The following is a 23,085-nucleotide window of genomic DNA, read 5'->3' on the forward strand; positions in this document are numbered from 1 at the left end:
GGATGTGACGATGTGACGAGTCTGGAATGCCAGGCACTGAATTCGAGATTGTACTCTTATGGCTTCTGCTGTCTATAACAATTTATATGTCATAACTGCTTTTAGCATGTGTTAAACCCATGAGTGATCTTGTCATTGGAAGGGGGAAAAGGGCATATATGTGCTCATAAATACGTGAATACGTTTCAGGAAGTTCGTGGACCTGGTCAGCCCTATCTGTTAACCATCTTAGGGATCAGCTTGTGTTTTTAAAAATTTGAGAGGAAAAGACAGTATCTATCTCCCACATTGACTTATTTCTTTTTATTATTTTACTTACAGGCATTAAGCAGATACAGACTCCACTTAACAATTCATATAAACTTAACAGCAAGAGCCAAGTTAAATACAGATCAATCAACAAAGCTAATAAAATTCAAATTAAAAAACGGACATTTTGTATGACAAATGATAATGGTTCTCGAAACTAAATCATCCGTTAGATGTGTGTAGGGTATTTGCTGTTGTGACACCAGTATTTTGAGATGGACATGCCTGCTCTTGCAGGCACCAGGTAAAGAGTTGCCCCGCCCACTTCGCTGTTGGGATCTGCACACCTTGTTCATGTAGCAGCACACTGTGCTTTGGGAAGACTAAGTTAGCTGACCTTGGCATTGGTGCATCGTGAAGACACATGCTCACTCAGACAATAAATTTGGGTGTCAGTGTATGCTTATGATCAGAATACAACTTTATTAATATTTATTGCCCAAATAATATATATAAACAGAAGAATAAACAGTGAAAAAGATATTAACAATCTAAATAAAATTATAGTAATACTTTTCTCATATTATCCGTTCTACAATCAGTCCCTAGATATCATTACTTCTGACCATTTCTGAGTTTGATTCTCCTGGTATTTATTCCTGTCATCCTTAACGTTATGCTCGTATATCAGTATTCACAGACTACTTCCCATCAAGGTAGAACATTTAGTTCACTTAAATTTCCTCTCACTTCCTTTTCTTCACTCTGGGTTGTAGGACCTATCAAGTTATTTTTCGTTCCTCTGGAGATCTCTTTCATAAGTTCACGTGAGACTTTCTTTAAACATACACTGCTTGTTCTGCTGGTCTTAAATGGAGCCTCCTGGCTTCTCACTAGACAAGAGGGAGAAGCTGGTGCCTACACGTCTTCTCCTCTATCCCAACACGGTGGCTCCAGCTCTTTCTCTCAGCTCTGGGTGACATTTACAACTTTCCACTTAATAAAATCTCCCCCGAAACAATCAGTTGATTTTAAAATGGAAAATTCTAACACAACATTGTAAATCAACTATCCTTCAACTAAAAACAAAAAGACACACAGATCTTTAAAACAAATGCAAAAGCATTTTGCTTTTGTATTGAAAAAAAAATGAAATTTACCTAAGTATCAAGAATAGATTACAGCTGTACCATTTACTACAAAGTCTATGGATAATCACCTAAAGAACCTATAAAAAATAAAAACAAGAGAAGTTATTCCAAATAAATAAATAAATAAATAGGAAAATTTATTTAAAACATTCACAATTTTTTGCTTAGACATATATTTCTCTTGTAAAACCTGACAATGCAGATAAAGCCATAGGGAGAGAGAAATTGTAGTTCTGTATCACTAAACAGTTTGTCTGGAGGCCTTCAGGTCAAATAGACTCTTGTTTCTTAAAATCCATCAATAGCTGCAACTAGTTTATTCTTATTTGGACCTTGCCTTTCTTAAACAAACCCGTTTTCTTAGCAATTCTAATGGATTGTTTCTACTTGAAATGAAGTAAAACTGTCTTTATTGCAGGCAAAATGAACACCCATATAGATAATGCTAATAAAATGTATAAGTAGGTTTAGAAAGGTTACCGAATACAGGTCTGTATTCAAATATTAATTGTGTTTCTGTGTGCTAACAACAAATGTTTGCAAATTGAAATTTTGAAAATACCAGTTGTATTATTCTGCTTGGGCTGGCATAACAAAGCCACAGACTGCATTCAAACAACAGAAATTTATTTTCTCACAGTTTTCGAGTCTTTAAGCCCAAGGTTAAGGGCCAGCAGGGTTGGTTCCTAGTGAGACCTCTCTTCCTGGCTGGCAGATGGCATCTTGTCACTGTGTCTCACATTGCTTTTTCTCTGCTTGAATGCACAGAGAGAGAGAAAGAAAGAGAGAGCTCCATCTCTATTCCTCTCTTTTTACAAGGATATCAGTCCTGTTGGATTAGGGCCCCACCTTTATGATCTCATTTAACTGCATCCTTTAAGGTTCTGTCTCCAAGTACAGTCACATTGGGATTTAAGGCTTCAACGTATGAACTAGGGAGAGCGGAGACAATTCAGTCCATAACACCAGTACATAAGGACATCTTTGCTTGGCATTACCTTGTCTACACAGTCTGACCTCCAAGATTTACATCCATCCCACATGCAAAGTACATTCACTCCATCCTAAGGCCCCCAGAAGCCTCAAAGCATCGGTTCAAAGCCCAACATCTCATCAGCTCAGCAGTCCCAAGTATCATCATGTAAATCATCTAGATGAGGTATGGGTAAGACGGGGTGTGCTCCATTCTGGGGCAAAATTCATCACTATCGTGAATCTGTGAAACGAAAGAAATAAGTGTCTTCTTCTGAATACAGTGGTGAGACGGGCATAGGATAACAGTTATAGGCATTTCTGTTCAAAAAAGGGGAAAATTGAAGGAAAAAAGGGGTCACCAGTTCCAAACCATTTCTAAATCCAATCGGGCAAACTCCTTTAGTTTTAAAGGCCTGGGAATAATGCTCTGTGGCTTTCAGCTCTGCCCTCTGGAGATCATTCTTCTTCTTCATGAAAGGTAGCATGAGTTTGTAGCTGAGTAATTTTATCAGCCTATTTCCCGTCTGAGGATTTTGGAAGTCTGACGCCCTTCTTTTATTTCATAGTCTCTCTGTTCTTTCCAGTCCAAGCTGGCAATGCTCCTGCAGATATAGAGTTCTTAAGAATTGTGGGTCTCCTGTGTATGTTATAGGGATTCATTCCATTAGACAAGACTCCTCCACAGAATTTTCCTAGATACTCCCTTCTCTATGTCTGGCTTCTGCTGAGATGGCTGAGGAGATCTATGAGTTACACACTTAGGTTTCAAAGAGCTTTTCGTGTGTCTGCATACCCTGAGCTTTTGATCTTTCAGACATATTGGCAAAAGTTTGTTGTGCCACATCTACTGCTTTTCCTCTCTAATAGTGAATTTCTCAACTTTTGCATCTTTTACCATCTGGATAAGGGGAGCAAAGAAGGTAGAGAAATAGCCAATAAGCATATGAAAAGATGCTTAGCGCCATTAGCTTTGGAGTATTATTCATCTGTAAGAAGGAGTGAGGTGCTGATACATATTATTACACACTATTACGTGGATGAAACTTGAAAATATTATGACAAGCGAAATATGCCAATCACAAAAGATCAAGATATTGTATGATTCTATGAGTTACCCATACTAGCCAAATGTATAGATACAGAAAATAAATTTTTCGTTGCTTAGGCCTGGGAAGAAAGGGGTGGGAACGGAGAGTGACTGCTAATGATTATGGAGTCTTCGGGAAGGGGAATACTGAAAATGTTCTAAACTTAGATCGCAGTGGTAGTTGCACAACTCTTTTGAACATACTGAAACCATTGAGTTGCACACTTCCGATGGGTGAATTTTATAGTGTGTGAATTTTATCTTAATAAAAATGTCCAAAAGAAGGAGAAGATTAGGTAAACATATCAACCTTTGTGCATTTTACTATGTGAAGTCCAATGGTTATAGCTCACTAAAGGAAACAGGCGGATAAATATATTTTAAGGTTGTAATTTATTTTCTAGATCTAAAAGAATAAGGTAAGGGCATAAAGAAGAGATGAATATCTTTGATGTTTTTGATTGAGAAGCTTAAAAAAAGCACGACATCTAGAACTTCTTAATTTACAGGGTGTGTTGACTAATGCTGATAACTTGGTCTCCAGCATTTGAGTAAAATGTACAATGTGACTAATTTCGGTATTATGCTATGAGCTTCCTTAGGTGCTTCAGAAGATATGTGAACTTGTAAGAAAAAGCCTTTAAGATAAATCAATATCTGTGGGACTCTTTGTAGATATAAATTTGGATTATAACCATAAATAATATATTTCAGTAATGAAAAAGACTTTATTACAAAAAATAAGCAAAAAGTGAGAGCAAAGATGTAGATTTTAAAAATGCTCATTTAACAGAAATTAGCTGAATGTGTGTATGTGCCAGGCTCCTTACAGGGATGAAGAAGACACAATTTTTGTCTTAAGAAAAGGGGAACAATCAAGCTAGTATGGAAAACAGACTTGAAAGGAAGTCATCAGTTCAATGCTGACTCTTGGGAGCAGAAGGGAAAGCATGATCGCCTTTGTTCGGATGAGTCAAAAAGAAATACATCCTAAAAGCAGCCTTGACTGTGGATTTTCTTGTAGCTCCTCCACCATCACTCCTGACAATGTGGTTTAATGCAATTCTTTTTTTTTAATTTTATTGATGTCTAGTTGAGCTACAGTGTTGTGTTAATTTCTGCTGTACAGCAAAGTGACTCAGTTTACATATATATACATTCTTTTTCATATTCTTTTCCATTATGGTTTATTATAGGATATTGAATATATCGATAGTTCCCTGTGCTATACAGTAGCACCTTGTTGTGTATCCATTCTATATATAATAGTTTGCATCTGCTAATCCAAAACTCCCAATCCATCCCTCCCTCACTCCCCTCCCCCTTGGCAACCCCAAGTCTGTTCTCTATGTTTGTGAGTCTGTTTCTGTTTTGTAAATAAGTTCATTTGTATCATTTTTTTTAGATTCCACATATAAGTGATATCATATGGTATTTTTCTTTCTCTGTCTGACTTACTTCACTCAATATGATAATCTCTAGGTCCATCCATATTGCTGCAAATGGTATTATTTCATTTCTTTTTATGGCTGAGTAGTACTCCACTGTATATATGTACCACATCTTCTTTATCCACTCATCAGTCAGTGGACATTTAGGTTGTTTCCATGTCTCGGCTATTGTAAGGAGTGCAGCGATGAACATTGACGTGCATCTGTCCTTACAAATTAGAGTTTTATCTGGGTATATGTCCAGGAGTGGGATTGCTGGATCATATGGCAACCCTATTTTTAATGCAGTTCTTAACCCAACCATAGATACTTAGTTTCTTACATTCGGGCGTGGACTTTTCCAGAGAGATTTCTCCAGAGGATTGTATTTTGCCGTGATTTGGAGTAAATCGCACTCTTCGTAAAGGAAGAGTGCTCCCTTGACTCAGTGGCCGCTGCTTCCTGCTGCCTCCAGGGTTTCTGTCGATGCCTGAGGTGTTTCCTGCTCAGTCCTGACCTAAGGATGCACGTGGTGGATGATCTGGACAGGTTAACTCAGGATTAGGTGAAAAATCCCCAAATTCATATCATGACTTGTAGGCATGTTACCTGGTTTAAATGTCGTGGTTCCTAAGCTGTTGGTAGTGAAGCGTAACTGAATTTATTCTTTCATTATGATAAGAATCTACCTACCAAGGAAATATGAGTAGTATCTATAGCAGACATTATTATTGACTGAACTTCTTTTATTTAAAAAAGAAAGAAAGAAAAAAAGAAATCGAATTGGAAGTACTGGGCCCAGCCTCTAACCATATCTGACATAGTGCACTCATTCAGCTCACATGCGGGCAGAGTGAAGGGAAATGTTTCCTGTGTTTTCACTGAGCTTTTTCCTTTTACTGCGCAGCTCTCTGTGTTAGGATAGTCGTCAATGGAACAGGCTGCAGTGATTTGCTTTTCAGCAAATGCTTTATCATTGGAACTTGTGAATTAACAGTGCAAACACTGAAAAATGAAAAATTGATTTCCACGTGTTCTTCTGTAGGTGTTTGTATGGAAACATACAAATATTATCAACTTCTATAGAAATAACATGCAAGTTTCCCAGTGACTTATTCTAAATGTAAGAGGAGTTTTACTCTGAGTCTCAGGTTGGGGTCTGTCTCTCTGTGGAGCTACTTCTGACTCACCCACACTGTCCTTGTCCCCTTCGAGCTTTGAAAGCACTTAGTGCTTGACATCAGCCAAACCGCTCACAGCAGGGTGACGACTTGCTACGTGCCAGCCATTATACTGAGAGTATGAGTTCCTTGTTAATCCGATTTGGTGGCTAACTTTTTTATAATTAAGGAAACGTATGCCTTAAAATGTTTTTTTCCAACCTTTTCTTTATTTACAGAAAACTCTTTTACCTGGAGAGCACAGTGTTTTATCAGGATCATCATTAACATTACCTGCATTTTGTGATTTTATTAGCATCCCAGTTCTGGAATAGGTTGTGAACAAGCCAGATTCTGTGAATAATGTCAATATTTAAGTTCTGCAAATGTGGTTAATGTTAGCTTTACTGCCTTCCCGTGAATCTTTGGAGAAGCCACTCAGCCTCTCAGGAGCTCAGGTTTACCTTCCATAAAATGGCTTTCCTTCGTCGTCCTCCTTGTAGGATCGAGAGGTAGTAACTGTCAGAATCCTCCAAAGACTGCAACACATTTTAGAGTTGTCAGTTATTCCAATTTCTAACAAAAACAGAGTTTACAAGAGACTTCTGACTCATCTGGGTAGGTTTTCTGTTATCACATTGGGTTTGTCAGTAGCTAACCCCCTACTAGCAGTGATTGAAAACACCTGGGAAGATTACGCGTCAGATTAACTTGCTTTAGGGTCAAGGGATTTGTTTCTAATATTAAAAATCCCTGGAGAAGAGGTTCCAAAATGTTGTCCAATAATTGTACTGTTTAACAACATAACTATTTAACAAGCATCAGGAATGGAAAGGAGCCTTGCGTTATATACTGACCTACACAAAGAACAACTACATCACTACAGATTATAACAGACCTTTGCATGCCGGTGAGCTAACCAAGATGCCAAGTTAATTACAAGTGCCATGTGGTTATCTAACTATAGGACTGAAGGAAACTTCACTTTTCAATCATCCCCAAATTTTCTTCAGGATAAAGTCCAAACTCTAAGAGCCACTGGCCACTTCTTATATCTCCATGTGTATGTTGATTTTCATTTAAAGATGACAGGTTGAGCATAGAAGTTTTTCCTTTTCATTTCAAGCGTTTAGAAATGAGAGAAGATATATAGTAAAAACATAGCTGCAGGCAAAAACCAGAAAGGGAGTTCTTCCTATACCTAGAATAGAAAAGTATCCTTAGAAGAAGGACCAAGTAAAAACCTACAGCAGCAAGCAAGGCCAAATCCCTGCCGCCCTAAAGGAACAGAGGCTGAAGTCAGGCCCAACAGGAGGGGATAGGATCCTGGTGTCTATGGAGGCCAGAGGCTGGACAAGTGCCCCCTGCCTTAAAATGGCATTTATGTTCAGAGGTTCTTGAATCTCTGCAAGGGCTCCAGCCCAAATGGCCACACAGGCCTGGTGAGAGCCATTACCCGGATGGACCCTCTGACTGCCCAGGACATTCTTGTGACCACACCACCAGGAGTCTCTCATGACCCAGGACACTTGCAAGAGAGAACCTTACAACCAAGATCGAAGGACCCACAGAAACCATCCCCTAAAAGCCGCACACCAGCTTAACACATGTAAGAACTTAACTCCAAAGAAATATAAATCAACTAGGGAAAACAGAAAATGACACTTTAGGGTTGTTTTTTTTTTAATGATCGATGTGATAAAAGAGCTTGCAGTTGTAAGAGTCAATGATCTTGAGAAAGAGCTAATTAGGAACATTAGAAATTAAAATATATTTAAAAATTTAAAACTCAGTAGTGAAATGGAAGAGTTAGACACACTAGAGAAAAAATAAAGTGGAAAATGGAGCTGAAGAAATCATGCAGGTAGATAAAGTGGAAGACGGAGCTGAAGAAATCATGCTGATTCATAAAGTGGAAGATGGAGCTGAAGAAATCATGCAAATGCTCCCAAAGACATAAAAGTGCCAAAGACGTGAAAGAAAAAGCTAGGAGTGTGGAGGCTGGACCTAAAAGCTCCTGTGCAGGTCCAGTGGGGTCTGGAAAGATGGAGCGGTAATGTTGACTGAGACAGTTGCCGGTAATATTCCTGATCCAGAGAAGGTAGTTCTTAGACTGAAAATAGTACTGACTGGGAAGCAGGATGTTTAAAGAAGATCCACAAGCAGACATTTTCTGATGGAATTTCAGAATATCAGATATGATGAGAGAATCTACCTTCATCTCGAGACATTTTCAACTCACGCTTTCTACTGCGCCAATGTCGACATGCTCACAGTTTCCTGAAAATACTGCATTCACCAATGCCTTGATGCCCTTGCAATCCTCCTAGCTTGAATGTTCTTCTTTTATCTCTTTTATCTTGGCTAGGGGGTTCTTTTCTCAAAGAATTCTTTCTGGAATTCCCCCTACTTTTTATTCTGCAGTCTCCTTAAATATTAGCACGCCAGGTCCTGGTGCCCTCAGCCCTGTCACTGCTGCAGTGTGGTCATTTTTCAGCCTTGGTTCCATTGCTCTGTGAGATTCTTAAGGTCAGCTATAAGGTCTTTCATCTGTGATTCTTCAGGGCTCAGCCTGACTCCTGAACATGGCAGTCACTCGTGCTTGTCACCACCTCAAAGGGTTTTTGGAATGCATCAGGCTGTAAGTCAGTAACTCAGATAGCACTTGACCATGTGAGCAAGCCGTCAAGGTCCAGAGAGGCCAGCGGTGATGGTTTTGAGGCGGCAGAGCTGATTACTGACACAATCAAGTGTCTTGGCTTGGGCGGAGCACTTTGTATAGTGTATATCGTAATGCCGCCATCACAAGCTGTCCCTATTTAAGTCGTGTAAGATTTTCAAGTATGTTTTAAAAACAGAGGAAGTAATAGTTTTTTAAAAATAAAACACATTTTTGGACTTCCCTGGTGGCGCAGTGGTTAAGAAGCCACGCTTCCACTGCAGGGGGCACGGGTTCGAGCCCTGGTCGGGGACGTTCCGCATGCCATGCGGCGCAGCCAAAAAAAAAAAAAACAAAAAATTTTTTTTTGGATGAACTCCCAGTCATTTGTGAAAAGAAAATTTTTCATAAAGTGAATAAATTGGCTTTTCATAGTTTACCCAAAGTTTGTTGAAATGACAGTCTTTCATTCTTTTATTAGACATTGGATATTAGACATTTGGATTGGTGGATAACCAAAATGCGGAGCTAGAATCATCCCTGAATAATGGTGTTTACTTAGATAAAATTTAGTTTTAATATGATTATTTTCTGACCATATACTTGAGTGTCTCTGAGATTTTTATTCTTTGTTCTTTTAAAATTTTATTTATTGTATTTTAATTGAAGTATATTTGACATATAACATTGTGTAAGTTTAAGGTGTACAACATGTTCATTTGATACATTTATATATTACAATACGATTGCCTTTGTAGGGTTAGCTAGCACCCTCTATAAGGTCACATAATTATCTTTTTTTTCGGTAGGAATAATTGAGATCTAGTCTCTTAACAAGTTTGATGTTTATAATATAGTATTGTTGTCTATAATCACTGTACTGTGCACTTACTTATTGACTAGTTGCAAGTATACTTTTTTTTTTCTTTTTGTTGTGATATTCACTTTATTGTTTAAATCTTATCTATCCTGATTTTTTTTTAACATCTTTATTGGAGTGTAATTGCTTTACAATGGTGTGTTAGTTTCTGCTTTATAACAAAGTGAATCAGTTATACATATACATATGTACCTATATCTCTTCCCTCTTGCGTCTCCCTCCCTCCCACCCTCCCTATCCCACCCCTCTAGGTGGTCACAAAGCACCCAGCTGATCTCCCTGTGCTATGCGGCTGCTTCCCACTAGCTATCTATTTTACATTTGGTAGTGTATATATGTCCATGCCACTCTCTCACCCTGTCACATGTTACCCCTCCCCCTCCCCATATCCTCAAGTCCATTCTCTAGCTTTTATTAGACCGTTGTCTAGTAATCTTTAAAATTTTCATTTATTGTCTGTCTTCCATACTAAAATGCATTGTTTGAAGCGGTGTGTCTTTTTTCGGGGCTGCTTCAGTTGCAGATAGGAAGGTCCTAGAGGGAAGAACTTGGTTTGGCTTTAACATGTTTTGATCAGCCCCTGGGAGAGCTCCACATATAATCAGGTGTAACAAGAAGGCCACCTTGAACCTTATCATTCTGTAAATTTCAAAAGACTTTTACACACATTAATCCTATTTGATATGCAAGAAATCAGTCAGTGTGCAACGTTTCTGAGAATTTCAGTAATCTGTCACATCCAGGGAGGCCAAAAGAAAGAAACCATAGGAGATGTAACAAAATCTACATGCTAGAATCCTAGAAGAAGCTTTGGAGATTTCATTCAGAGATTCTATATTCTTATTTCATTATGTACTATAACAAAAATTCTTTTTGTTTTCCCAACCTGCCACAGATTTTGAAACAGAGTTGAAGGAGGCAAAGGGTACTGTTGAGGGCAAGCATTGTGACAGCCCAAGAAGTGAAGGTGGCTCAACAGCCAGAAATTGAGGAGAGAAACAGACATAACCAAACATCAAAATGTAAAAACATACTGATCTGAAACCACCTCACGTAGGATGCACACAGACCTCCACACCTTAATTAGCACTGAGGATACCCCACACAGCAGCCCAACACAAAACGGAAGAAACGAGGACCTGAATCTTCAGGAAAAGTACCACAACAGCTGGCGTCTTTTATTTAAGAGGGCGGGATCATAAATAAACATTCTAGGTAAATGATGTACATCAGAAATGGTTAAGATAAAGAGTTTCTTATTATTATAAAGGAAGTGAAGGTGGTTTGGTGTCCTGTTCTGTGGGTTTAATCTGCTTAGTCTCACAGGTCAGATGCCCAGACAGCCCTTTGTCTTTTCAAAGTAGATGAATGGATTTTTGTGCCATTGGAGAGAACGTCTTCTGAGGCAGATCTAAAACCCCAGACACTTCAACCTCAGGAAACAGGATAAAAGCTGCCGGGTTCCTAAAGTCTCCCCGCTGGGGCCCTTAGCTAAACATTGCCTCTAGGGATGGATGTTCAAATCTTATCCCAGGTGCTTACTCCCAAGCATGGTGATCCAGGTAAGGGAGGGCAAAATCTGGTAGTTGGCGCACAGAATTTGGGGCGTGATTCTGTCTGAAGAACTAATCCCCAACCTAAAGGCAGCCAGGGACAAGTGAGGCACATGGAGAATAAACACCTAAGCAATGTGTTAGTTGTCTTTGAATTTTCAGCATCCAACATGTTATCTGCAGTTGGCGTTATAAATGCTTAATGAATGACTGGTTACATGAAAAGTTGAGATCCTTCCCTTCTTGACTATTTCCGCCTTATTGCTCATCAGTCAGTTTTGAAACAACTATTTACCTTCGTATCTAAGAAGTACGATCATTCATGTTTTGCAGGCAGAGGGGGCGTAATGATGCCATTTTACTGAACCGTGATTCCCCTTACCATAGTTTTTGATAGCTTAGCTAAAAACAGAAAGCATGCTTTTGTTCAGCACTTACTTATAGAAATTATGTATTACCGTATATACTATTTCTGAATGGCAGTCAGAATGTTTTATAGTCCTCTTTTTTTTTTTTTACCAAAAAATAAAATTTTTGACCATTTGCCTCGTTCTTTTCTAGCGGAAGATAACAGTCTGTCTCAAAAGAAGAAGGTGACTGTGGAAGATCTTTTCAGTGAAGATTTCAAAATTCATGATCCCGAGGCTAAGTGGATAAGTGGTGAGTCCTGAGTCCTGAGTGCATGTGAGAAAGCACTTTCCCACTCTCTGCCACGTTTTGAGAGTTTGGGTTTCGTAGTTTGCCTTTCACCTTCTCTCTCTGGCTGTAGAAGTGGACCCTCAGAGCTCTTGCTGTGATCACCATCTTATTATCAGTCTACGAAAATTTGTATCTGGTAAAATCAGGCTGCTGCTTCATGAGAAATGGGTCCTCCGTGTCGCCTCCCTGAATCGTAATTTCTCAGACGGAGATGTGAGCTGTTGCTAAGCGACAGGGCAGGGAGAGACACAGCTGAGCCTTCCTCCTTTCCCCGTGTTCTTCATTCCCTTTTGTACTCCTCTTGCTTTCACTCCAGCTAGATACAAGGGCCAAAGGGAACGAAAAGGTTTCTTCTAGAATTCTGTCTAACGAAAGACACAGCCGAGCCTCGTGCATAGATGCAGATAAATTAATTTTCCTCTTGAACTTTAATCTGGATGAAATCTTCTTTGGGCTGATTTTTTTAAACAATAAAGCGAAATAGAACTGGTGGCAAAAGGCAGTATATTTATAATGCATGTTTTGGTTCAAAACAGTCTATTTCCTGTAGTTGGGTCTGAAATAATTTTTAGAGTGCAGTCCTGGGAGGAAAGATGTAAATGACTGCTCCCCATCTTCTGCAGGCTTTGCTGCATCCCTCTCGTGTAGTCTGGTCCTAGAACCTCTGCTGCTATCTCCATGGATATTGTTTGCGTTTAGTCTTAGCCTCAGTGGGATGCACTTGAAAATTAATCCTCAGGTCAAAGAACCTTTGTAGTGGAATGCTAGAGGTCTAGTTCACCTCCTGGCTTCTATGGTAAATGAGGCCCAGAGAGGTGAAGTGAATTTTCTGAGGTCACAGAGCTAGTTAGTGACACAGCTGTGGCTGGAAGCCTGTCTCCTCACTTCCCCTTTTGTGCTCTTTCCACTACTGTTTTGTTGAGTGACACCATGTGATTATGTTTTCTTGCTGTCAAACTCCTCTGAAATGCTTCTTATGCTTCACAAACTCTTTTTTTTTTTTTTAATAAATTTATTTATTTTTGGCTGCGTTGGGTCTTTGTTGCTGTGCACGGACTTTCTCTAGTTGCGGCGAGCGGGGGCTACTCTTTGTTGCAGTGTGTAGACTTCTCATTGCAGGCTTCTCTTGTTGCGGAGCACAGGCTCTAGGCGCACGGGCTTCAGTAGTTGTGGCACACGAGCTCAGTAGTTGTGGCTCTTGGGCTCTAGAGCGCAGGCTCAGCAGTTGTGGCGCACGGGCCTAGTTGCTCCGTGGCATGTGGGATCTTCCCGGACCAGGGCTTGAACCCATGTCCCCTGCATCGGCAGGCGGATTCTTAGCCACTGCGCCACCAGGGAAGCCCCCACAAACTCTTGAAAATCAACCAGCATTGACTTTTTGTCTTTAGTCTCCCACTAGGGCAATAGCTTCTCCTTTGTCCCCCACTATGGCTTAGGTATTAATTTCTGATCCTTAGATTCACTTATTTAAAAATTAAAGAAGTAGCTGAATCTCAGAGGGAATGTATTTTATAAGATGGAATTGGGGAGAAATGAGAGCAGTGTATTGTGAATGCCAGTGGGGGGCACATGGAAATCCAAAACATAGACAGAGCCAAGGTCTTTGTTATTTGACTGAGGAAGTAATTTTACCTTTGGTTTTGAGGGGGACTCAGCATCTGCTTCCTGTTTGTATTTACCCGTTGTGGAGGAAGGAGGTAAGCGTGGATAGTGTGCTCTGGGCCTGATCTTGGGAATAAAAGATGATTACTCTCTTCTTAAGGAGCACAAAGTCATTCTGGAGACAAAACAGGGAGTGGCCAAAGGCAGTCGTGAAACAAAGTGCAGGAAGGATGTGATTTCCTCATTCTTCCTGAGAAGGAGTTTCAAAGATGGTGCATAAACTTGGTCCCAAAGGTATAGGGTTCAGAGCAGGTCAGAGGGGGCCCTGCAAAGACTCCATGAGGTGCTAAAATAATATAGGGAAATCTTTATATTAGGGTGCCCATGGTCTCAGACTTGGCCTAAACCAGCTAGCTTTCCCTGTGCAAAAAATTTAAAAAGTGTAAGCAGAGATCTGGAGGCCCAGGGGCACCTAAGTTTCTGCAGGAACCCGTGTTGGTTACTGTTGAAAGGTGTTTGTATCTCATGAGCTAATTTATGCTGCAGATGCATAGAGCTGGTTCTGAGATGTGCTGGCTTTCTGGACAGAGGAAGCCAGCCAAGATTTTGTTATGTCCACAAAGTTGGGCATTAATACCAGCAGTTGAGAAGTGGCCTTGTGCCCAGCAGAAAATGCCCAGCCTCTCTGTTTTAGCAGGTTAAGTCTACTCATAAGACCACCTGTGGTTCAAATAAACATGACTTTGGTGTCCAGGAGCTTTCTTAAGTGGATTCTTCCTTTGTAAATGTAAGCACAGTGTGAAGTTTTATTGCAAATTAACCAGGTGGTCAGGTCTCCCCAGAGACCAGGCACTATCAAGAATGTGAGGGACCATAACTGTTTTCCCCGTACCCTTTTAGCTGCCACCCTCCAACTGTTCTTTCACTTATTCCTCTTCCTGATCAGTCCCTTTCTTCTTGCTCCCTGAAGATGTAATAGCTTAAAGTGGATGAAATAACTGTTGTGATTAACTGTGCCTTCATAATGGATTTTTACAAATACCACAAAGAATTCATTCATTTTTTACATTACAAGTCTAAATGTGAAGATCCACAGAAAGACTGCTGTACATTCATAGGATTATCAAATGTTGTGGAGCTGAGATGAGCTTTAGAAATTATCAGAACATTAATTCATTCAATTAGTGATTATTGAGTGTCTACAATGTAGCAGGCAAATTGCCCATGGACCCCCAAAATGCAAGCATTTTTTTTTTGCCTCTGGAACAGTTTCCCTGTGGCAGACTTGGAGTCACCACCCACCACCACCACCACCATCTACCACCATCATCACTATGGCAACCTCATTCTTCTCCTCCTCTTCCTCCTTTCTCCTCTGTCTGTGCCTCCTCCCCTTCTTCTTCCTTAACTGTCACTATCACCATCACCACCATCATCATCACTGTCACCGCCACCATCATCATCATCACAGTCACCATCATCACATCATCATCACCATCATCATCATCACCATCATCACCACCATCATCATTGTCACCACCACCATCATCATCATCACAGTCACCATCATCACATCATCATCACCATCACTATCATCATCATCACATCATCATCACCATCACCACCATCATCACCACCATCATCACCATCACCACCATCACCATCACCATCATCATCATCACCACATCATTATCACCACCACCACCATCATCATCATCACAGTCACCATCATCACATCATCATCACCATCACCACCATCATCATCACCATCACCATCATCATCACCATCACCATCATCATCATCACCACATCATTATCACCACCACCACCATCATCATCATCACAGTCACCATCATCACATCATCATCACCATCACTATCACCATCAACTACTGAGGATTTCCCATATCTTAAGCTCTCTACTAAGTGCTTTGCACACATTAAATCATTTAATTCTCACAACTACCATTATTCACATTTTACAGATGAGGAAACTGAGCCAAGGGTGTTTAAATGACTTGATCAACATCACACAGTTAATAAGTAGCAAAATTCAGACTTGAACCTAGGTCTCTCTGGTTTCTGTAAACTGCTACATCATATAGAATCGAAGCCCCCTGTCTCCAGCCAATTTCTCTCACAACCTCACTGGTTATATTGTGTGTTTTAAGCAAGGCTGTAGGTTGTAAGTATTTCAGAATTGCCATTCCTTAAATTTTCTATTGTAGTATCCCTTATTCTCATGGTGCCTATGTTGAACTAACAAAATACCCAAGTGATCAAGAAAAATGGGGTAATTCCCCACAGAGAAAGAGACTTGACTTTTTTAGTGCACATTAACTACTAAAGTTAACAAATGTATCTTGGGTTTAATATTGGAGTTAATAGTCTAGAACTAATATGCTTTATTTATCAGGAGAAAATGGATTGAGTTGGAGTTAAATTTCTCCTCACCCATTTTTATACTAGAGACAATTTTTTGATCTACCTTTTCTGAAAATGATTGGTGTAACAGTCTTCAAATTCTCTAACGTCCAAAAGCTCTTGTAGACTTCCCTCACATATTTGTTGCAACCCCTGGGTCAAGTCAGATGAGGTGTGTAGAGCAGTAGAACTGACAACATCTGAACTCCCTCGGAGCTCACTCTGAACTCCCTCCTACAAAGGAAGAGGCATACACTTCCTGAAATTGCCCAGGGTGTAGTCTCGCCACATATTTGCTTAGTTGAGTAAATTCTTCTATCTTTTATAAGTGACCACATTGGACTTCTCAACCTTCTGGATCCTTTAATGTGCCGTGCTGAGATTCTGTGATATGAGGTAGCCGCTGTGATGAGGTCTTTTGGTTACTTCAGACACTTAAGTCCATTTATGTCCATGGACCAGTCTTCCTGGGCTGTCTTGTCCCCTCTTTGCAACTCCTAGATGATGAATCATTTCAGACCTTCTCCTCTCTCCTTAATTTTCTCCAACCTTCTTCCCATTCTACTTCTCATCTAAAACTTCCAGAAGAAAGCTTAAGAATACTCTCACCATCACATCTCCTTACCCACCACCATCTGCACCTGCCATGCGCTCTGCCCCTCCCCCAGCCTGTAACCGCAGATGACCTGTCTGCGCTCCATCTACAAAACTCAGAGGTGAACTTGCTTCACTTACTTGAGGAATAATTGTAGCAAATGTCTCCTTTCTTCTCTAAATGTTCATTTTTTAATCTCTGTGTCAGATTATTCCCATCATCAGGCAGATATGCTCTTATTTGTCTCACCGAAACACACACACAAAGCTTAGCGTGACTCCACCTCCCCCACCAGGCACTGCCCAATTTCTTGTTCTCCTTTGCAGCTTGAAACAGTTGTCTCTCTGTGACATCTCAGATTACTCTTCTCCAGTTCTTGCTAAGCCCACTCTAGTTAAGCTTTCACCCCCAGCACTCCCTGACTCTCCTCTTGTCAAGGTCACCAATAACCTCCGGGTTGCTAAATTCCATGGTCACGTCTCAGACCTCATCTTAATCTAATGATCAGCAGCATTTGACACAATTGATTACTCCCTCTACCTGCACCAACTTTCTCACTTGACCTATAGGTCATCACATTCTCTTGGTTTTATTTCTGCCTCATGGGCAGCTCCTTCTCAGACGTCTGTGCTGGTTCTCGCTCTTCTCTCCGACTTTTGATGTTGGTGGGCCCGGGACTCAGTCTTCATCCTCGCCTTTTGGTATCTACACTCATTCCCTCTGTGCTTTCATCTAGTCTCATGGCTCAAAATACTCACCTACCAATGACTCCTAGCTTATTCTCCAGACCAGACCTCTCTTCCTGAAGTTCTCAGATGTCTCATAGACATCACAACCCTAACTCTAGTATCGCCAAATCTGAGTTCTTGATCTACCTCCCCACCCAAAACAAACAAACAAAAAAAACAAACCCACCTGCTCTAGGCACAGCCTCTTCCAATTCAGCTGATGAGAAATTTGTTCCTCTGGCAGAACAGGCTGAAAGACTTGGAGTCATCGTTTACTTTGCTCTTTTTCTTGTACTTCATATCTAATCCACCAAGAACTTCTGCCAGCTCCGCCTTCAGAATACTCAGAGCCCATCTTAGATTCAGTCAGACACTGATGACTGCCATTGGCATATTTGTCAGCTGGTTCATCTAAAGGATACAGGACTGGAGACAGGCGTGGCAGCAGACAGGACCAGGAGCCGTGCTCCTCAGTGGACCCTCAGGTAATGGCTCTGGTGCAAGCAGAAGGGGTCACTCACATGGGCGGAGTGTTTATGTTTCCACCTTTAGATGTCTGAAGTCCTCAGGCCTCTGTACACTCATTCAGTCTCATGACTCTAGTTACTGTCTATATGCCACTGAGTTTCAGTTCTGCAGCTCCAGCTCAAACGCTGTTCTGAGTGTGCTGTGTGTGTGTGTCTCACTGACTGATTTACACGTCCACCAGGATGTCTTGTGGACACTTCAAGTTCACGTGTCCAGGGCTCATCTCCCCGCCCCCAGTCTCCTGTCACAGAACTTTCCCTGGCTTTCCACTGCTCTCAGGAGGAGTGTGCAGCCCCGGCCCTGGGCACTCTCTGTTTCTCAGACTCTCTGAGATCAGTCCCCTTACTTTTCCTGCCTTGTCCCTCATGTGTCCCCAGTTTTCTCTTGCTCTGGACTGACTTGAACTTCTCTGATGGCTTCTGAAGTCCGTTTTCTTTTTCCTTCAGGCTGGTTCTCACAGGATGTTCTTTCTGCCCAGAACACCCCTCTTCTCTATTCCACTCTCATCCCTCCTCAGCACCACCCCTACAGTTTATCGTTTTCCTTTGATCTCTCTCTAATTCTCACTCCCGCCGCCGGCTTTTCTCTGCTGCCTAGCTCTTCTAGATTCAGGCTCTGATGCATCCTGCACTTTACCTTTTGTTACACACATTAAATATAATTATTTACTCAACACCTGTCTTTCCTTGCATGTAAACACCACAAAAATAGGATTTGCCTCTGTTTATTTACCATGGTGTTCGCAGCACCTAGCAAAGTACCCGGTCTGTGGCCATCTGCTGGCGCTTCTTGAACATTTTCTCATTTGCTACTTAACCTAGTTTTGGAGGCTTCCCTGGCAGTCCAGTGGTTAGGACTCCGCACTTTCACTGCCAAAGGTCCGGGTTCAATCCCTGGCTGGGGAACTAAGATCCCACAAGCCACATGGCGCGCCCCTCTCCCGCCCGCAGTAAAAAAAACCAACCTACTTTTAAAGATAAGGAAACTTATGGACATGCTATTTTACACAGAATGGTTGGCAGTGCTTTCTCATGAAGTTGATCTAAGCAGAGACCTGAATGTGAGAAGCGTGCAGATAAGCTCTCTGGGGGAGGGCGTTCCAGGCCGCCTGGAGCAACAGCCACAGAGGCATCGGGACAGGAGCCCGCGTGGACTCTCCGTGAACAGTGTCCAGCCAGAGAGAGAGCCATCGATGAGCGCAGAGGGGAAGGTGGGACCAGCTCAGGCAGGTTCTTGGGAGAGGAGGGTAGCCAGTGAGGAAGGGATAGCATTTAGAGAAACAGGAGTTGAGTTGGAACTGAAGGTTTTAGAGTAGTGGAATGGCACAGTGAGAGCTTAGGCTTAACTGTCGTATCAAATATTTTTATTATATCTGAATTACATATTTACTATAGTAAGTTAGAAAAGAGATGAAGGCTATTTTAAAGGATAAAAATAAATCCCCTGTAGTTCCGTCAACTAGAAATCACCACCATTCCATTTTCATATTTATCCTTTTAGATAACATAATATGTGGGACAACGCTAACTATATTTATTACACGGGGAAAAGTTTATAACAAATATCATAAACATATTTCCTTGATCATTTTAATGTCTTCAGAGGCTCTCAGTACGTAAATGTGCCTTAATTTGGTCAGTCTTCAGAGACTGAAAGTTTTGGCTGTGAGTGGAAACAAAGTGACAGATGTGACAAGGCACCATGAACAACGGTAAATGAATAGGGTCTGCTGGCTGCGTAGAAGGGCGGGTGGGAAGACGTGCGGCAAGGATGCCGCGGAGGTGGTAGCCTGGTGAACCAGGACCACCGCTCCAGTCATGTGAGTCAGCTTCTGTGATTAAATAACAGAGTTCAGAGCAGAGGGTGATGAAAGGTCACCCAGTGGAACGTTCTTTAAGTATTGAGAACTGGGCGTGACGCTCGGCAAGGGGTGGGAGCCACTTGGAGACGTGGAAAGCATGCATCGCTGAGGAGCTGCTTACACTTGGGGGGGCGGGGAGTGGGCTGAGGAGGTGGCCTCAGAGAAGACCTGAGAGAGGACGATGCAGGAGAGCTAGTGCTCGGCTGACTTTGTGATGGCAGGCGGAGGACACGGCAATGAGAAGTGGCCCCTCGGCAGCTGCAAACCCCTACCTGCGCCAGGAGCACGTTATCTGCAAGTCTCTTGTACAATCTAACCCATGTTTGGGGTTTGTTTCCCCTAATCAGACTAGTTTATACGGCAACTACCCTCTTACTAACCCTGTTTCAGACTATAATGGGGGGAAGGCGAATTCCAGAAAGAGGGCGCGATATTTGTATATAAACGGCTTTTTGCTTTCCCTTCATCGCACTTGCCAACAACAGAAAAATGGTCTCCTCTGTATCTATGGCATCTGTCACTCTGCACAGGTGGTCTGATGCCGCAGCACCTGGGGAGACTCCTGGGCAACACACGTTCTCAAGAAGTGTATTTGCTTTTGCAGATTCTCTCTTGGGAAGTCAGCCTGGACTGAAATTTGGCAACGGGCTGATGAGCCCCATGCCCTGTGCTCTGGGCAAGGCGAGGCCACCTGCCCCCTTCCGGAACCCGCTTTCCCCTGCCCAGTATCTTCAGGAGGCAGGCAGGCCCGGGGCTGGTTAGCAGGATCTGCTCCCGGGGCTGGATTAGCTAGTCTGCAAGCTCCAGGCAAGGCCTGGCCTCCCAGCCTGCTCTCTCCTCAGCTTCAGTGGAGCGTGGTGAAAGCCCACGGTGGCCTCTGGCTCCAGAACCTCTCAACTCTGTCTGCTGATTCTCACTTCCATTAATCCAGGCGCCTGTGAGCAAAGAGCCCTCTCTGTCTCTCGGGCGCTATGTGAGAGATACTGTAAAATTGGAGAAAATTGCTTCCTTTGAATGTAGGAAAATAACAGCTGGCTAGTTGATCCTGGAAAAGTATATGTTTTAGAAGGTAAAATTGGAGATAGTGCACAGGGCTCAAAGCAGCTTGATTTCCATATTTGCTTTCTCTTCTTCTAGGTTGTTATTCTGAAAAACCAGATAGATTTTTTTTTTCCTAAAGCTCAGGGGGTTAGATGGAGGTGGAATTCGAGTTTAAAATGGTTTGGGTATTTCTGCTGTTTTTGAAGGCCACATTTTTTCAATGAAAACCATTAAGTCTTAGAATTGCAGAGAGTCAAAAAGTTCCCTGGGGGTTATTCGGCACCGCCTGTACCAATCGGCCAGCAATCACTGAAAAGGAATGCCCAGAAAGGACAGGTTTCAAAGAGTGGAAATATTCTTCCGTGGCTCGGTGTGTGGAAGGAGATAATAATAGTAATCATTTGAAGTCATTACATAAAATGCACATCGAAGAGCATCACCGTGTCTTATTAAAGCCCCTGAGAAACAGATGAAATGTAATTAGAGTACATGTTTGGGTCAAGCACCAATTTATTGAATACTTTCTCTCGCTTCTGTTGTAGTTTTCGAGGTTTCCCCCTTTCCTCTGGAGGGGAGAAACCCAGCCGTCTGGCGTGAGGCCAGTTACGTCTTAGTGCAGTAAAGCCCACCCCCACCACGGCTCCCGTATCCACAGACCAAGACGGTTCCCCAGCTGCCTCTCTGCGTCCTTCTGCCTTCTTCCTCGTGCATCTCCCATATTTCCAGTATCTGAGCTAAAACGATTATCTGCTAACTGTCCTGCAAGGTTTTCTATTGGAGTTACCGGCAGGAAACAATCAAAAGAGGGTAGCATTTAGTGCCCCGGGGCAGTAGAAGCAATAATAGCAGTGTAACAAATGAGAACAGTAGCTACGTTCAGTAACTTAATGCCTTTGTCTGTCCTCTGTGTGTGTGTGTGTGTGTGTGTGTGTGTGTGTGTGTGTGTGTGTGTGAGAGTGTGCTTTTATTCAACAATTCTGTGCTTCAGAAGCTCTCATTCGCTCTTTATGGCTTGATCCAAAATAAATTCTCTCTGGCTTTTCCCAAGGAGAAGTAGTTGCTCACTCCGCCAGGAGAAGTAGCTGCTCGCTCCGCCAGGAGAAGTAGCTGCTCGCTCCGCCAGGTTGTGGTAGAACTCTGTAAAACGCCCATCAGAGCATCACCTGGAGCATCATCTTAGGGCCCCCAGCCTTGGGACGCAGCCCACTCTGCAAGGCTGGACCTGCTTCACCAGCAGCTAAAGGAACGTCTGGGGCAGAGGCGGGGCCAGGCTGGTTCTTTCCTTTCCGAGGGGTGTGGACACTATGTGAACATCACACTCTTTGTTTTTGGTCTTCTGTCTGAGGGGGGCCCTTCAGTCCCTTAAATGACTGCAGGACCCAGGCCCTGCTGCTTGTAGTAATTCCTGGTTTGAGGAGTTGCATCTCTGCAGGCTGAGCTGGGCCGACACTCTCCCAGCAAAGAGAGGCGTGTTCTGAATCTTTTCATCACTTTACAGCTGGCAAGTGCCCCTTCTGTGGGAATTTAGATACAACCTCTGTCTTTGTTGAATTGAATGCAGACCCTTGGCAGGAGCGAAGAGTGAAATCCCATTTCAACCTTGTTTGCATTTCAAAGGGACAGGCGTTTTTTTTTTTTTTGGATCTAGGAAAACACACACACACACACTCACACATGCACCCATATATTTTTTTTCTTGAGGAAAGAGATCTCAAGTGAGATTGACATGTTGTTGTTGTGTTTCATCCTCAGTGAGGTGGAGAGACAGTTTTCAGAATGTTCTATGGCTGTTCCAGGGCTTCAAGGCTGGTCAGGGCTTTTCCTGAGCATCCCGCCCACGTCACTCAGGGTGTGCCCTGAGGTACCACATGTCACTGCAGGAGATCCGCCTTCAAGAGTCGGTCAGAGTGCAGGGCAGGTTGTCCTCCCAACAGTGGAATGTCAAGGGTACTTTCACCCCCGCAGCGCACAGCCCAGGACTCACAAGTTTTGTTTTATTTTACTTTCATCCAGATTGAGGGAGCCTGTGAAGTTACGTTAAGTCCTAACTTTTCTGCAGCTGTTGAGCCCAGGGGTGAGATTCCTTTGTGTCTAGAATGCTCTTTTAAAAGCAAATCGGGAAGTTGTATTAATTAGAGACTCTGCATCCTTGAGTGCAGTGACCCTCACACAAGCACTGACATTTTCATTTATTGTTTCAATTAAATTATCCCACCAAGCCCTTAACCACGTCAGCCTACTAGAGGCTAATTAATGATCATTGACACCTTTTCAAACATTGATCACCTTCTTAATTAATAAAAAATGAATCACTTGATCTCTTCCATAAATGAGTGTAATCCCTGATGACCCATCAATCCTGTGCCCACGGCGTATCTAATTTTGTGTTCAGGTGTTTGTTTGCATCTCTGCCTTGCCCTTGACAGCAAGCTTCTTAAGGCCGTAAGCATGGTGTTGTGACTGT

The 23,085-nt window shown here is 42.3% G+C and overlaps 1 protein-coding gene across 6 annotated transcripts in view; it reads left to right on the forward strand.

Annotated features, from left to right (window-relative positions):
• DPP6 (dipeptidyl peptidase like 6) overlaps nucleotides 1-23,085 on the forward strand; it is a 1,128,731-nt gene that overhangs the window by 636,648 nt on the left and 468,998 nt on the right. For all 6 annotated transcript variants that reach the window (XM_082473772.1, XM_082473771.1, XM_082473774.1 and 3 more), the window contains exon 3: nucleotides 11,706-11,804. In XM_082473772.1, the coding sequence (XP_082329898.1) occupies nucleotides 11,706-11,804 (99 nt within the window). The remainder of the gene's footprint in view (nucleotides 1-11,705; nucleotides 11,805-23,085) is intronic.

The sequence above is a fragment of the Balaenoptera physalus genome, assembly GCF_965194825.1.
Source record: "Balaenoptera physalus genome assembly, chromosome: 8".
Taxonomy (NCBI): domain Eukaryota; kingdom Metazoa; phylum Chordata; class Mammalia; order Artiodactyla; family Balaenopteridae; genus Balaenoptera; species Balaenoptera physalus.